We start from the raw sequence: 13,394 nt of genomic DNA on the forward strand, positions 1-13,394 counted from the left end.
GAAGGAAAGTTTTTAAGGTCTTAGGAAAAGAGAAGCAGTCATGCTACTAATGTGTTGCTAGCTAACCTCATTATTTGCAAAATGTTCATCCAGCTGTTTCTCTTTAATACCACTTTGTTTACCAGCTTTTTGTTACTTTTAACTTTCGCGCTGAAATTTAGTAATTAAGAAATTGTGCTCCAGGGTTTTAAATGTCACTACAAAGATGCCGAACAGATGGACGAGTTCGATTTCAGCAAATACAGCAGGCTTTTTACAACTTCTGTTTTACTCTTCCTTATTCAAAATGCCAGTCTTGCTTCCTTCAGTTAAGGCAGTTGTCTGTGGTCGATTTGAGTAAAGACCATAAAAAAGTAGACACACGCAACACCATATCTGTACTTTTATTTGTATAACTATACTTGTAATACCTCAGGACCACATTTCACAACCACACACGGGTATGAGGAACTGTACTTTGGATATTTTGAAAGCAGATGAAACATATGGCCCTACGTATGATTTGGAGAATAGAGTTCACTCTTTTCTGTATTTTTACTTTTGAAAGTAGACTTTCTTATTGTTTACTTTCATCATCATGGCTGCTGGAGCGAACGGGCAAATAACAGACAATGCGAGGAGTACGTTAAAGGCCAAAATAAAGTCCTTTCACTACTCCTGTAGCTTTGGAAGATTACAGTTACAGTTTCCAACAGTAAAAAGAAGTGCACAGATACTGCCAGAATTAAGAAACATGCGTCTGCAGCACAGATGAGGATATTAAAAGGAAAAAAGGGGCATCAAATGTAATTAGCCACGAAACCAGCCTGACCACTGAGATGAAAAGCAACACTTAACTTGAAAATCACGCACATTATCTTCAGCACATACTCAAACATAATCTAAATGTTTCTTTACTAAATCAACTTTATGGAAAGCTGAATGGGTTGAGTTTTGTTTTTGTGAATATTTCACTTCAAAGCTTCATTGTGTTATTTACTAGTAAATATAGGCTGAGTTTTCTGAAAATAGAAATCTAAATGAATGCATTGATATTTTTGACAAATATTTATCTTTGCTGTATTGCCAAAAATCAGTTAAGTCTCATTTGGGAAAGCTAACTCTATAGCTACAGATAGCAACCCATTAGCTTGACACAAAACACGAGAACTGCTAGCTTTGCCTTCTCGGAAGTTAATAAAAATTAGAAAAATATGCTACAGCTCTATGGTCAATATATTACTTCCTTTATGCACATAAACAAACTGAAGACACAACTACCACCTCATTAAATGTAGAATGACTTACAGTAAATGCTTGTCTACAAGACTCAGTTGAGAATTTAGTGGGCAAAAATCCTATTTTTTACAGTCCCGATTCACTTATACGAGAATATCACCAGCAGATAAATCATTTATCCAAATGATCATTAGGAAAATAATTTGCTGATATTCGTTAAGTATTTTTGTTGGCGTTGGGGTTAAACGCTGGGTTTAATTCACAGCAATCAGAGAAAAGCAACCAAAAAAACATTTCTGTATAATCAGCATGAGGATTTTGGTGATTTTAATGTGCTTCATGATGATGTCAAGTCAAGTGTTACAGTTTTTAATCAAAAGCGCTACTTCTTATTGTTAGGCTGATACTCACTCACACACAGACACACACCACACCTTACAGTAGTACTGCATTGCATGTTGCAATAAAACAGCATGTATACATTTCAGCTTTTATCAATGCCCCACTTACTGTGATGAACATGTGCACTTTGACAGCTAACCACATGCTAAAAATCACCAAATTATGAGATAAAACTCTGGGGAATTGTTCATTAATATTATACCAAAATCACATAGTTGAGGTTGAATGGTAGCCGTCTTAGATCAGCAATCTTCTTGTATCTTGTAATGATTTCAAATAACTGTGACAGTGCCACCCGATTTGAGGGAATATGATAGTCTTTTACCCACTCCGTCTATCTCAGAGTATCTCTCCATCTTAAAGCAGTTTGATAGCCCCTCAAACCAGTTGCAGCAGATGGATGCCCATCCAGAGGAAAAGGGAGTTTTTCTTGCTCACAGGGGGCATCTGATTGTTGGGATTTACTCTATATTGTTGTAAGATTTTTATCTTTTGTTGTGAATTGTAGCTATATAAATAAAATGAACTGAACTGAAAGTTGTCTCATCTTCATGTTAACACCATAGAAAGACCTCCTTTAGTTCCGACGAAAACCTGTGGAGGTCCAGTCTTTCCCCAGCGTATGATGTTGCTCATTTGTCATAGAGATGGTTTAGTCATTACTTGATATACATAAAGTTGGAATAAAAGCAAAAAGTATATAAAACCAGCAGTCGCAATGTAGATGGGATTATTTCAGTTTCCTACACATGGATTAAATCTAGCCTGAGATTTAAAAAAAGAAAAATCAAGGGAGCTCGTGAGTGAGCGACGTTTATGGTGTAGGACCACTTTATTGGGAAAATAAAGTGTCCTGATCGCCAAGAGTCACATATTCTTACTGCACAGTGTTAATAGCCTGAACCTAGTGAACATCTTACTGCACATGTTTTTGTTTATTTTTTGCTCACCTAATCTTTGTAAAGCCTGACTACAGCATTAACAGAAGGCGGATGAGTCCAGTTACTACTACTGATTGAAGATTCTTCTGGATTTTTTTTGAAGATGTGTCCTACTTCAGATTTTATTATGTACCAGGTGAGAGCACAGAAAAATCTAGCATCACAAATTGGATTTGAATATCACGGATGACTTAGTCGTCGCTGTAGCTGATTTTGATTTCACAAATGATGAAAAATGCAGTTTATTCAGTCTTTGTCGATGACAACTGAGCAACTGCCTCCACTGAGGAAGATCACAGGCTGTGGCTGAACGTTTCAGAGCCACTGTTTTTTCTCAAAGTCAAGAATAAACCTGCAGCCTCGATTAATGTTTATCCAGGAAACAAATTCTGACATTAACTTTATACTAAAGAAAAGAAGGTTTAGATTAAGTAAATGTGAGTCCAGTAAGTCCAATTAGCTCCTCAAGGAAAGAAAAAAACCCCCAAAACGTTCGGAAATTAGTATTTTTGGAAAGTCAAGTAAAAACATTCAGGTTCAGTTTTAATTGTCAGGTCCAGGTGTGGCATTCACTGTCTCTGGGAGTCATTTCTAAAGGTTTGGGGCTCTTCTAACAAAACAAATGTTGTGGAAGCTTCCTCACTGACACGGCTCGCAGGAGATGCTACACTGACAAGTCTTAGATGATATGTGAGGGATGGCTGAAGTACAGGTGGAGGCGGAGTTCAAAGCTGGAGAGCTGGTTCGCGTCACTGCGTTAGAGCCTGGAGGATGTCTTTCACCAGCATCGTGCCGATCACCATTTTCTCACAGTTGACCGTCAGCTGGGCGGCTCCTTCCTCTTTGGTTGCCACGGTGACCAGCACCAAGCTGCCACTGGTCACCGTCCTGCCTGCAAACCTGTGGACAGGATAATCAGGAGGAGGAACAGGAGGACTGAGGTCAAGGCAGCAAAGATCAAGAAGTAAAGATGAAGCCACAGAACAAAGAAGGGATACACATCGCGTGAGTCAGTGAGACAAAAATATCATCTGTGAAACACAACGAGTGCAAAATTAGTGCAAAAAAATGTTTTTGGTTTTCTTTTCTAGAAATTTTCTAGAATACTCTGATCAACATTCTCAGAACTGCATCACATCCTACTTCAAGTCAGCTGATTGTGAATATATGTGTAACCCTTTCCCCCCCTAAAAGCTTGAACAGCTGATGCTGTATCAGGTTTGTACAGATGATGTAGTGGTTCCTGAATGTCACAGTCACAGGCTTTTGTCATGTATTTCTTGTGTTTTGTGTCTGTGTTAGATTTGTTGGTTTTGTTACTTTCTTCTGCTTTCTGCGTTTCCTGGTGTCTGTCATCATGTTTAACGTCCACACAGGAAGCAACTTTTTTCTAGTGTTTCCTTCTATTATTGTAGATCTTTACCTTACAATATAAAGCACCTTGATGCAACTGTTGTTATAATTTGATGGTATATAAATAAAACCGGACTGAACTTAAACTAACAACAGTCCAACTACTTATGACCTTAAGATTTTCAGATTTCCTCTCACTCAAGCACACATTGTAATTTAAATAGGACTAAATGTTATTAGTTCTGTGATGTAGATAATGTCGTTGTGGTCATAAATGGTAATCCCCTTATATCTTGGATTTTTGAGACCAGATGTCACAAAGGAGAAGTGGATCTGATGGAGAAATAAAAAACACAGCCTACTTATTGTCATGTCAAGGTAGATCCTCCTGACAGCATTTGCTTCTTTATCATTTATTTTACTCAAGCTGGAACTAAAATTTATAGGTGTCTGAAAAATGTACACTTTGTTCCTTTAGTGCAGACCCTCCCAGAGTGTGGGGCCCGCCCCCTAGGGGCAGAGCCACTGCGGGGGGGGGGTATGAAAATATGAAAAGGGAAAAAAAACAAAAAACAAAAGCAATGCTTGGACACTGCTAGCACGGGGTGCCCACAAAAACGCAAAGCAGGAGATGAAGCATCGCTGAATATGTTTCCAAACCAACTTCATTCTAAGCCAAAGACTAGAAAATATGGTGAAGCATATCTGCCCTTTGGCTTCACCTGCACAAGTGCCAAGGTAGGTCTCCCCTGCTTAATTGCTTTTCCTGATCCTGCCACGATTTGTTCCCCCGGTTCAAATCCCGGACAAACAGTATCCCACAGTTGTTTATTTATCCTCCTTGAGGAGCCCATTTTGCACAGAGAGGCATTTTTTGAAAAATGTATTGATAGCAATGTTGAATATTATTACACAGGAAAAAAACAACTACATGTAAAATAAAATACTACATGACGCCTCTGCCTTTCTAAATAGAGGGACAGTAACTGCGCGTGTATGTGTAAGCGTGTAAATACTGCAGATAGAGACAAAATACTGTTAATCTGACTATCTGCCATTCTGCAATTCACCTCATGTAAACAATAACGTGGCGCACAGCGTGACGTGAAAAAAGGCACATACCTTTGACGTTGCGTGAGGTACTCTGTATTCCTCGTCCACACGTAAACGCAAAAAAGGAGTTTTAAAAAAAAATCTCCGTTTTCGGTGATTCCAAACGCCGTTTACGTGTGGACGAAACAGCTGCCTTTTCAAAAATACCCGTGCAGGTGTGGACGCAGCGTAAAAGAGTTAGTAGTTTATTTTATTGCTACCTGTAATATATTGCAGATTACTTGTATTTGCTTAATTGTTTACTAAATGTTTGAGGTGTGAAATAAACCGCAGTGGAGCAAAATATGGGTGTGTGTAGTTGGAGGATGTGTGCGTGCGTGTGAGTGTGTGTGCATTTTTCTTGTAAAACAAAGGGGGGCCCAGCAAAAAAAGTTTGGGAACCACTGCTTTAGTGGATTTTTAAAATCTGCGTAAAATACGTGAAGCCACACTTTTAAGGTGATTTTTTAAGCTGATCTTGGCAAAGATCTTGTTCCCAAATGATTCCGTGTCCTTCGCAGAAGACAAACACCACCCAGAGCGCTATTTGCATTAAAAGGTGGCTCAGATAACAAGACGTGTTTGCTCAGGAGTGATTTTTCTCACCTGCACTCTTTATCTGACCCACAGGGCACTCTGCTGAGGTTGGCAGCGGTGGTCACTCTCTGGACGATGGCGTGTTCGTTTCGGCACTTGACGTCCAAAGTTAGTTTCTCTGTGATCTCGTTCATGCCCATCAGCTGACCTGTGGAGGTTGTAGGAGCAGAGCACTGGTCAGACAGGAATCCTCTCCCTCCCAGCAGCAAAACAAGCAAAGCAGTTAATAATCTTAATAATAATAGTAGTAATAATAATAATAATAATAATAAGAAGAAGAAGAAGACAACATGTACAGTAACAGAGTTCATTTTTTAACCATTGCTATTCTTTTTCAGGGTATCTGCTAGCTTCAGACATGTACAGTATTATATACATATACTGTACAATGCAGTGAACATTGCTAAAGTTCTCAGAGGGACTGATGTAATATTCAGTACATCAAGAACTGTAAATGCTACTAACACTTAACACGGGAATGTACTCATGCTTCCCACTGAACACAGGATTTTGTTGGTGAATTTACAGCACAAAAGAAGCAAATTTCTGACTGCTAACCAACTCGAGTCACCATTTTCCAGAGTATTTCCAAAGACAGAAATTCTGGTTGAAAGAGGTATTCAGTACTAATTTTCTCACTTGTGCGAAGATGGCTTGTAGAGAGCAACTGTTTGGTGATTTGCTGGTCAAAAGACGCCTGGATGTCCAGGTTAAAACTAGTATTTCAGTATTATATATCAATACTGCTCTGATGTAAAACAAGTCCTAAAATCGCTGCAATAATAAGTCAAGTGACAGAAAACTTAAATTCAGAAAATTTAGCTAAAACAGACTGCAGTCCGTTCGTAGTGTTAGTGTCTATGCATGCTTCATTTGAACTTTTTTATAACACCAACCCAAATTTAATAAAATCGTAGCTCCTTGCCAAGAGGTTGTGCAGTAAGTTGTGTGAGGGAGCACAAAAAAACAAAATAGGGGAAAAAAATTAAAATTGCACAAAATGTTGTGGGTCCCACAGAAAACCAGTCAAACGTTTACTTTAACTGCTCCCCACAAACAGAAATTTATGTTTTCTCTATTACACTTACAGGTAGATATAAAGTGTTTCCACAGCAGGAACTTTTTGTAGTATTTAAGAACTAAACCTGCATAAGGATTGTTTCAAGTCACAGCACAGGCATTATAAAACAGATATTTAAGGAACAACCACAAAGTCCCTCCCCCTAACTGAGAATGGTTCCCATTTTTATTACAACTGTCACCACCAGGGGCAGTGTTATACCAGTGAGTGTGGTGAAATGTTTTTGGATGTGTGCTGCTCTCTCAGACTTTAGCTACTTTTGGCCTTTTTCTCAAGGGGTCACACAGATGGATCCACATGCTTGATCTCTCATGTATACGAGTGAATATACTGAACAGTGTATAGAATCAGACTGCCAATGTAAATAAAAATGCAAGGAATGAAAGGTTACATGGACTTATTGCGCCATCTTGTGGTATGACCTGGTATTACAGGAGAGTAGGTCCCGCACTAGTTCAGCTTTGACTGATATCTCAACGCAACACTCAGATGTTTTGGACCTAAAGTCACAGCTAATCTGTTTCTTTAGATTAGGTCAATATCTTTGGCTCATTTTGAAAGGGTGTAAATCACTATTTAACAAACGTATTAACAATAGTTTGTTAAATAGGTTCCTTCAGTTCCCAGATCCTGATCTTAGTTCCTGGAACTGGTTAAAAAGGGGCTGAAGTTTTGTTTAAAAGTGACCAAAAGTCTGAACTAAATCAAATATTTGCTGATTTAAAAACTAGACCTCAATACGAATTAAAGACATTATCATTTCCTCTTGAATGACTATAACCTGGTTTTAACTGAGATGTCAAGACCTCTTTTGACCTGCAAAACAAAACCCAGTGCCAGTTAGACCGATGCACTACAAGATGACCAACAGTTCAAACTCCCAGCATGGTTGGTGGTTATCAGAAAGCACATGATCAAGTGCTGCTGTGAGCCAGATGTATATGTGAAAGAGTGAATGAGGATCAGTGGATGAGCATTTCCAGCCATTCCTGGTGGAGCAGGAGAGTGTGAGCGGCAGGTTTGCAGGTGTCTGCAGCTACAGACCCGGAGATGCAGTTAAGTGTTGATTACCCAGGCAAGAAGGGAGGAGGGGGAGTCAGCACGAGGTGTTAAAGGAGGAGGGAGGAGGGGAATGGGAGGAGGGGGTGGTCTGTGTGAGGATGAGTTTGGCTATAGGAAAGGTGGCACACAGACAGCTGGGAACAACAAATCTATTAAAGCCAACTTACCTAGATTGTGTAATAGCTTCTCTATTGGGGAGAGTATGGAGAGGGAGGAACCGTGGATATGACACATGTTTAAAGAGTCATTGTGGGCTTGTTAGAGCTCAAAACTCGATCACTGTTAGGATGGAAAACGAACACCAGAAACCAGAAACATGCTGGGAACTGCTGTCTGCAGCTGCTCTACCATACACCGTCTAATGCAAACCTTTGGTTTGTATTGGTGGATTGAATGTAGCTGATGGACAAAAAACTGTTTCCTGCTCTGGAGGAAGGATGATGTGGAGACTCAGAAACATCAGGCAGTTACTTTGATGTTTACTGCTTGTGGCAAATGACTTGCTCGCAATGTTATAAAAGAAAAACAAAACAAAACACACATTTGGAAAAGTGAAATATACTTTCTAATTAAAAGGTCCTCATTTCATCGTGTCACACTATATGATGCACATTATCAACGGGTGACTGAGCATCACTGCATGCTTTCCTCTCTGCGTAACTGTTAAAGATCAAAGTGCAGATCTCAATGTCTTTGATCAGCAGCAATTTTTTCATTTGTATTTTCATTGATTGACTGTTCAAAAGTTGCAGCTATCAAATCAAGTCAAACCTGAAGTTTCATGTATGTGCTAACTTTTTAACTTTAGATATTCAGCATGTGGTTCCCACACGACTTCAAACATTTAACCCAATCACAACAGTTATTCACAGTCTAATGAAATGAGCGCTATATTTGAACAGAATATATGAAGTGTATATTCAGAGTAGACTACTAACACTCAGGGACAAAACTTATGAGTTGCAGTGCTGCAGCATTAGCTCACTGGTTAACATGTTAACAAGCTCCCTGTTTGGACTATGCAACATTTAAAGATGTGTTGGTGTCAAAGCAGCAACTGAGACAGTGGTTTAGGGTCGCAACATTCAGGACATCAGAAATATTTTGTGGCCTATTTTCACTCACCTTGTTCCTTTTTAAACTCGTTCTCTGTCAGGAAGACGGGCCTCATCAGCTCCCCGACAGGTGGCTGGATCGACACGAAGAATTTCCTGGTGTGAGTGCTGAAAAAGGAGGAACGGTAGTGTCAGGGATTTGTATTTCGTCTTTTGTTCTTAAACTTCAAAGTTTCCCAAACAGCCCTGACCCTGGTGGGATGACAGAAGTGGAATAAGATTTTTTTAATTATACAAGTAAAATATCTGGTCTGACAGTCTGGTGGTAATTTTATGACTGTTTTCAAAACAACAGGAAACTGAAAAATGTCCATCAGTATTTCTCAAAGCTTCAGTAGGTGTCATCAATATGTTATGCAAAACCCCCAAAGATTCAAATCAGTAAAGATTAGTAAAGAGTCAATGCAAACTTTCAAAAGCTGCAACTATTAAAGCTTGTGTCCGATAACAGCAATACTTTGGCGAGTTGTTGAGCTTTTTAGTCAGTTAAGCTAGGGTGACCATATTTTGATGTCCAAAAAAGAGGACACTTGGCTCAGTCATGAAGAACTTGCTTAAAGAAACATATTTAAACGATGCCTTCTCTGTGCGGTTAATGAATTGTGAAATAAAATCTGTCATATAGGACCTTACAAGTCAACAAGTGCAAAGAAAATAACTTAAAAACCTCTGGAATTAAATAATGGTACAGAAATAATGCCTCATGTGCATAAGAAAAATTACCAGTACTGGGTCGGTACGAGGGAAATTTCTTTTGCAGTTCGTCTGAAAAGATTCACTTGCGTTTTGGGATCTTTTAAACATCATTAGGCGCGTTCCTGCGCGCTGTCTGTCCCTTCTGTGAGCGCAGAAAAACTTACAAGTGCTCACAAAGCAGCAGTTCGGGGATGACTTCAAACACATGGGTCCTCTGTCGGAATGTAGGAAAACCCGGACATTTTTATCAATCTCGAAAATCCCCCCGGACGCCCTGGACGTCCGGGGGGATTGTGTCAAGCCAGCCTCCAATTCGAGACTTGCAGTCAAGCCAGCCTCGAGTTTGTTTTCTGCTCCCTGTGTATTCAAAGTATTACGGGAAGGGAAACCGGATTTCAAAATAAAAGCCAACTTCGAGTGAATTAACAGATATGTTAAGAACATAGTAACATATAATATAGGCTTGTTCACAAACTCTAATGTTAGATCTACATGACACAACCTTGCACCCTAATAGCGCCCTGTTAATATCAAGGCCATCTTATTTTGGATTCCAAAGTAAAAGCCCTGTGAATTTTCATTTTTGAACTACTCTTACAATGACTTCATAATGCTCTTAAAAGCAAAAGTGTTCTTTCCAAAGACTAGTTGCACTTTATATCAACACTATCCAACCACAGTGTTTTTCACAGTAATACCATGTCAATATCAAGTCAGTCTGATTTTGCCTTTCAAAGTAATGGCCCTTTGAAATTGCCCATATTTGACTTACTCTTCTAACGATTTCAAAATGCTCTAAAAAGAAAAATTCTTGTTTCCACAGGATAATTTTACTCTGTATTTACAGTATACAGCCCCCAGTGATACCATGTCAATATCAAGTCAGTCTGATTTCACTTTCCAAAGTAATGGCCCATTGAAATTGCCCATTGATGGGCAAAATCAGACTGACTCAGTCTGATTTTGCCTTTCAAATTCATGGCACGTTGAAATTGCCCATATAAGACCTACCTTTCTGTGATTTTGTAATGCTCTAAAAAAGGAAAATGTCTGTTTCCACAGGATAATTCCACTTTAGATCAACAGTATACAACCCCACAGTGATACCATATTAATTTCAAGTCAGTCTGATTTTGCTTTCCAAAGTAAAAGCCTTTTCAAATTGCCCATATCTGACTTACTCTTGGAACGATTTCAAAATGCTCTAAAATGGAAAATGTCTGTTTCCACAGGGTAATTCCACTTTAGATCAACAATATCCAACCCCATAGTGATACTATATCAATATCAAGTCAGTTCGATTTTGCCTTCCAAAATAAAAGCCTTTTTAAATTGCACATAGACGACCTACTCTTTTAACGATTTCAAAATGCTCTAAAAAGGAAAATTGCTGTTTCCACAGGATAATTCCACTTTAGATTGACAGTGGGGATACTTGGTATCCCCTATCACGGGGATACCAAGTCAATTTCAAGTCGCCTTGATTTTGCCTTTCAAAGTAATGGCCCGTTGAAATTGCCCATATATGAGCCACTCTTTCACTGACTTCAGAATCCCCTTAAAAGCAAAGTTGCTGTTTCCACAAGATCATTTCACTCTACATTGACAGTATACAACCCCACAGTTTTATCACGTCAATATCTTGATTATAATTGTTTATGAGGTACTTTTTATAACTAAACGCGGATGCTGTTAACAGGACAATTACTGTTTCCACTAAGTAATTGGAGTCCACACAACCTCTACAGTGGAAACATCTCAATCTCAAATCAATCCCATTTTGCATTTCAGAGTAAAAGCCCTTTAGACTTTGTTTATAGGAGCTTCTCTTTCCATAACTTCAGAATGGCATTAAATGGAAAGTTCCAGCTTCCACCCATTAATTCCAGTTCATGCCAACACATATCATAACATATAATCTAACAGTGGAGTCGGGAGCAGTTTTATAAAACACCAGAGGTGCCAGACATTCCTTACGAACAAAAATAATAATAACAATAATTTTTCTGATCACAGAGAAAAATTCCTAGCTCATCTGCTATTTGTATGAGAATTGAAAAGCCTGCAGATAATTTTCTGAATCCAGTTGCTCAAGGCAAGAAAAGGTCCCAGTCTTTAGATTCCTGCCCATTCCTGAAACACGTTACAATGGCAGTGTCATCTGAGTATTTCTGGATTTGGCAAGACTCAAGATATATATTTGAAGTCTGCTGTATACAATATGAAAAGAAGTGGAGCCAAGACAATCCCTCTGGAGCCCCCATGCTGCTCAGTAATGTTCCAGAAATGCTGTTCCCCAACCTGACAAAGTTGTGTTGTTTCTGTCAAACCAGCTCTGTTTTCTCTATATTCAAATTTCAACTTTGTGATCATATGCACTAGAGCTGATTTAATAGCTAAAAATTTTACTTTACTGTGTTCTTGGTTAGCACTGTTGCCTCACAGCAAGAAGGTCCTGAGTTCATTTCCACCATCAGGCCGGGGTCTTTCTGTGTGAAGTTTGCATGTTCTCCCCGTGTTTTCGTGGGTTCCCTCTGGGTACTGCAGCTTCCTCCCACAGTCCAAAGACATGCAGTTTGTGGGGATAGGTTAATTGATTAATCCAAATTGCCCATAGGTGTGAATGCGGGAGTGAATGTGAGCGCAAATGGTTGTCTGTCTCTGTGTGTTAGCCCTGCGACAGACTGGTGACCTGTCCAGGGTGCACCCTGCCTCTCACCCTATGTAAGGCAAGGCAAGGCAAGGCAAGGCAAGTTTATTTGTATAGCACAATTCAACAACAAGGTGATTCAAAGTGCTTTACAGAGACATTAGAAACAAGAACAAATAAAAAGCATGATTTAAAATTGAATAAAACAAGCAAATAAACTAACTAACTAATTAACAAACAAACAAACAAACAAACAAACAAACAAACAACAGTATATAAAATCAAAACAGATAAAATCAGAACAGTAGATAAAATCAGTAGTTAAATGTAAGTTTTGAAATTTAAGCTTAAAGTGTGGATTTGGTGCTTTATTCAAATGCAGCTGAGAACAGGTGAGTCTTCAACCTGGATTTAAATAAACTGAGTGTTTCAGCTGATCTGAGGCTTTCTGGGAGTTTGTTCCAGATATAAGGAGCATAAAAGCTGAATGCAGCTTCTCCGTGTCTGGTTCTGACTCTGGGAACTGATAAAAGACCGGATCCAGATGACCTGAGGGATCTGGATGGTTCATACTGGGTCAGGAGGTCATTGATGTATTTTGGTCCTAAACCATTCAGAGCTTTATAGGCCAGCATCAGAACTTTAAAGTCTATCCTCTGACGGACAGGCAGCCAGTGTAAGGACCTCAGAGTTGGACTGATGTGGTCCACTTTTTTGGTCTTAGTGAGGACTCGAGCAGCAGAGTTCTGAATGAGCTGTAGTTGTCTGACTGATTTTTTAGGTAGACCTGTAAAGATGCTGTTACAGTAATCAAGCCTACTAAAGATGAATGCATGGACTAGTTTTTCCAGGTCCTGTTGAGACATCAGATCTTTTATCCTTGATATATTCTTGAGGTGATAGTAAGCTGACTTTGTTATTGTCTTAATGTGTTTTTCTAAGTTTAGGTCTGCATCCATCACTACACCCAAATTTCTCGCCTGGTTTTGGTGGTTTTTAGGTGTATAGATTGAAGTTCTCTGGTGACCTGTAATCGTTTTTCTTTGGCGCCAAAGACTATTACCTCAGTTTTGTTTTTGTTTAGCTGGAGAAAATTGTGGCACAACCAGTCATTGATTTCCTCAATGCATTTACCAAGAGCCTGTACATGTACCCTGCCTCTCCCTGGGATATGCTCCAGCACCCCC

General features: G+C 39.2%; 1 protein-coding gene across 12 annotated transcripts in view; it reads right to left on the reverse strand.

Moving 5' to 3' along the window:
* Positions 1-369: 369 nt before the first annotated feature.
* Positions 370-13,394, reverse strand: part of ap3b2 (adaptor related protein complex 3 subunit beta 2) — a 62,424-nt gene continuing 49,399 nt past the window's right edge. For 5 of the 12 annotated variants that reach the window (XM_085282852.1, XM_085282848.1, XM_085282851.1 and 2 more), the window contains 4 exons: positions 8,872-8,969; positions 7,914-7,934; positions 5,613-5,751; positions 370-3,497 (listed from right to left, as the gene is read on the reverse strand). In XM_085282852.1, the coding sequence (XP_085138978.1) occupies positions 3,311-3,497; positions 5,613-5,751; positions 7,914-7,934; positions 8,872-8,969 (445 nt within the window). In that variant the 3' untranslated portion in view covers positions 370-3,310. The remainder of the gene's footprint in view (positions 3,498-5,612; positions 5,752-7,913; positions 7,935-8,871; positions 8,970-13,394) is intronic. The other 7 variants (XM_085282859.1, XM_085282858.1, XM_085282853.1 and 4 more) reach the window with 3 other exon arrangements.

The sequence above is a fragment of the Mchenga conophoros genome, linkage group LG7, assembly GCF_057382185.1.
Source record: "Mchenga conophoros isolate Kocher_MC1m ecotype Shallow Benthic linkage group LG7, M_conophoros_male_GT1.1, whole genome shotgun sequence".
Taxonomy (NCBI): Eukaryota; Metazoa; Chordata; class Actinopteri; order Cichliformes; family Cichlidae; genus Mchenga; species Mchenga conophoros.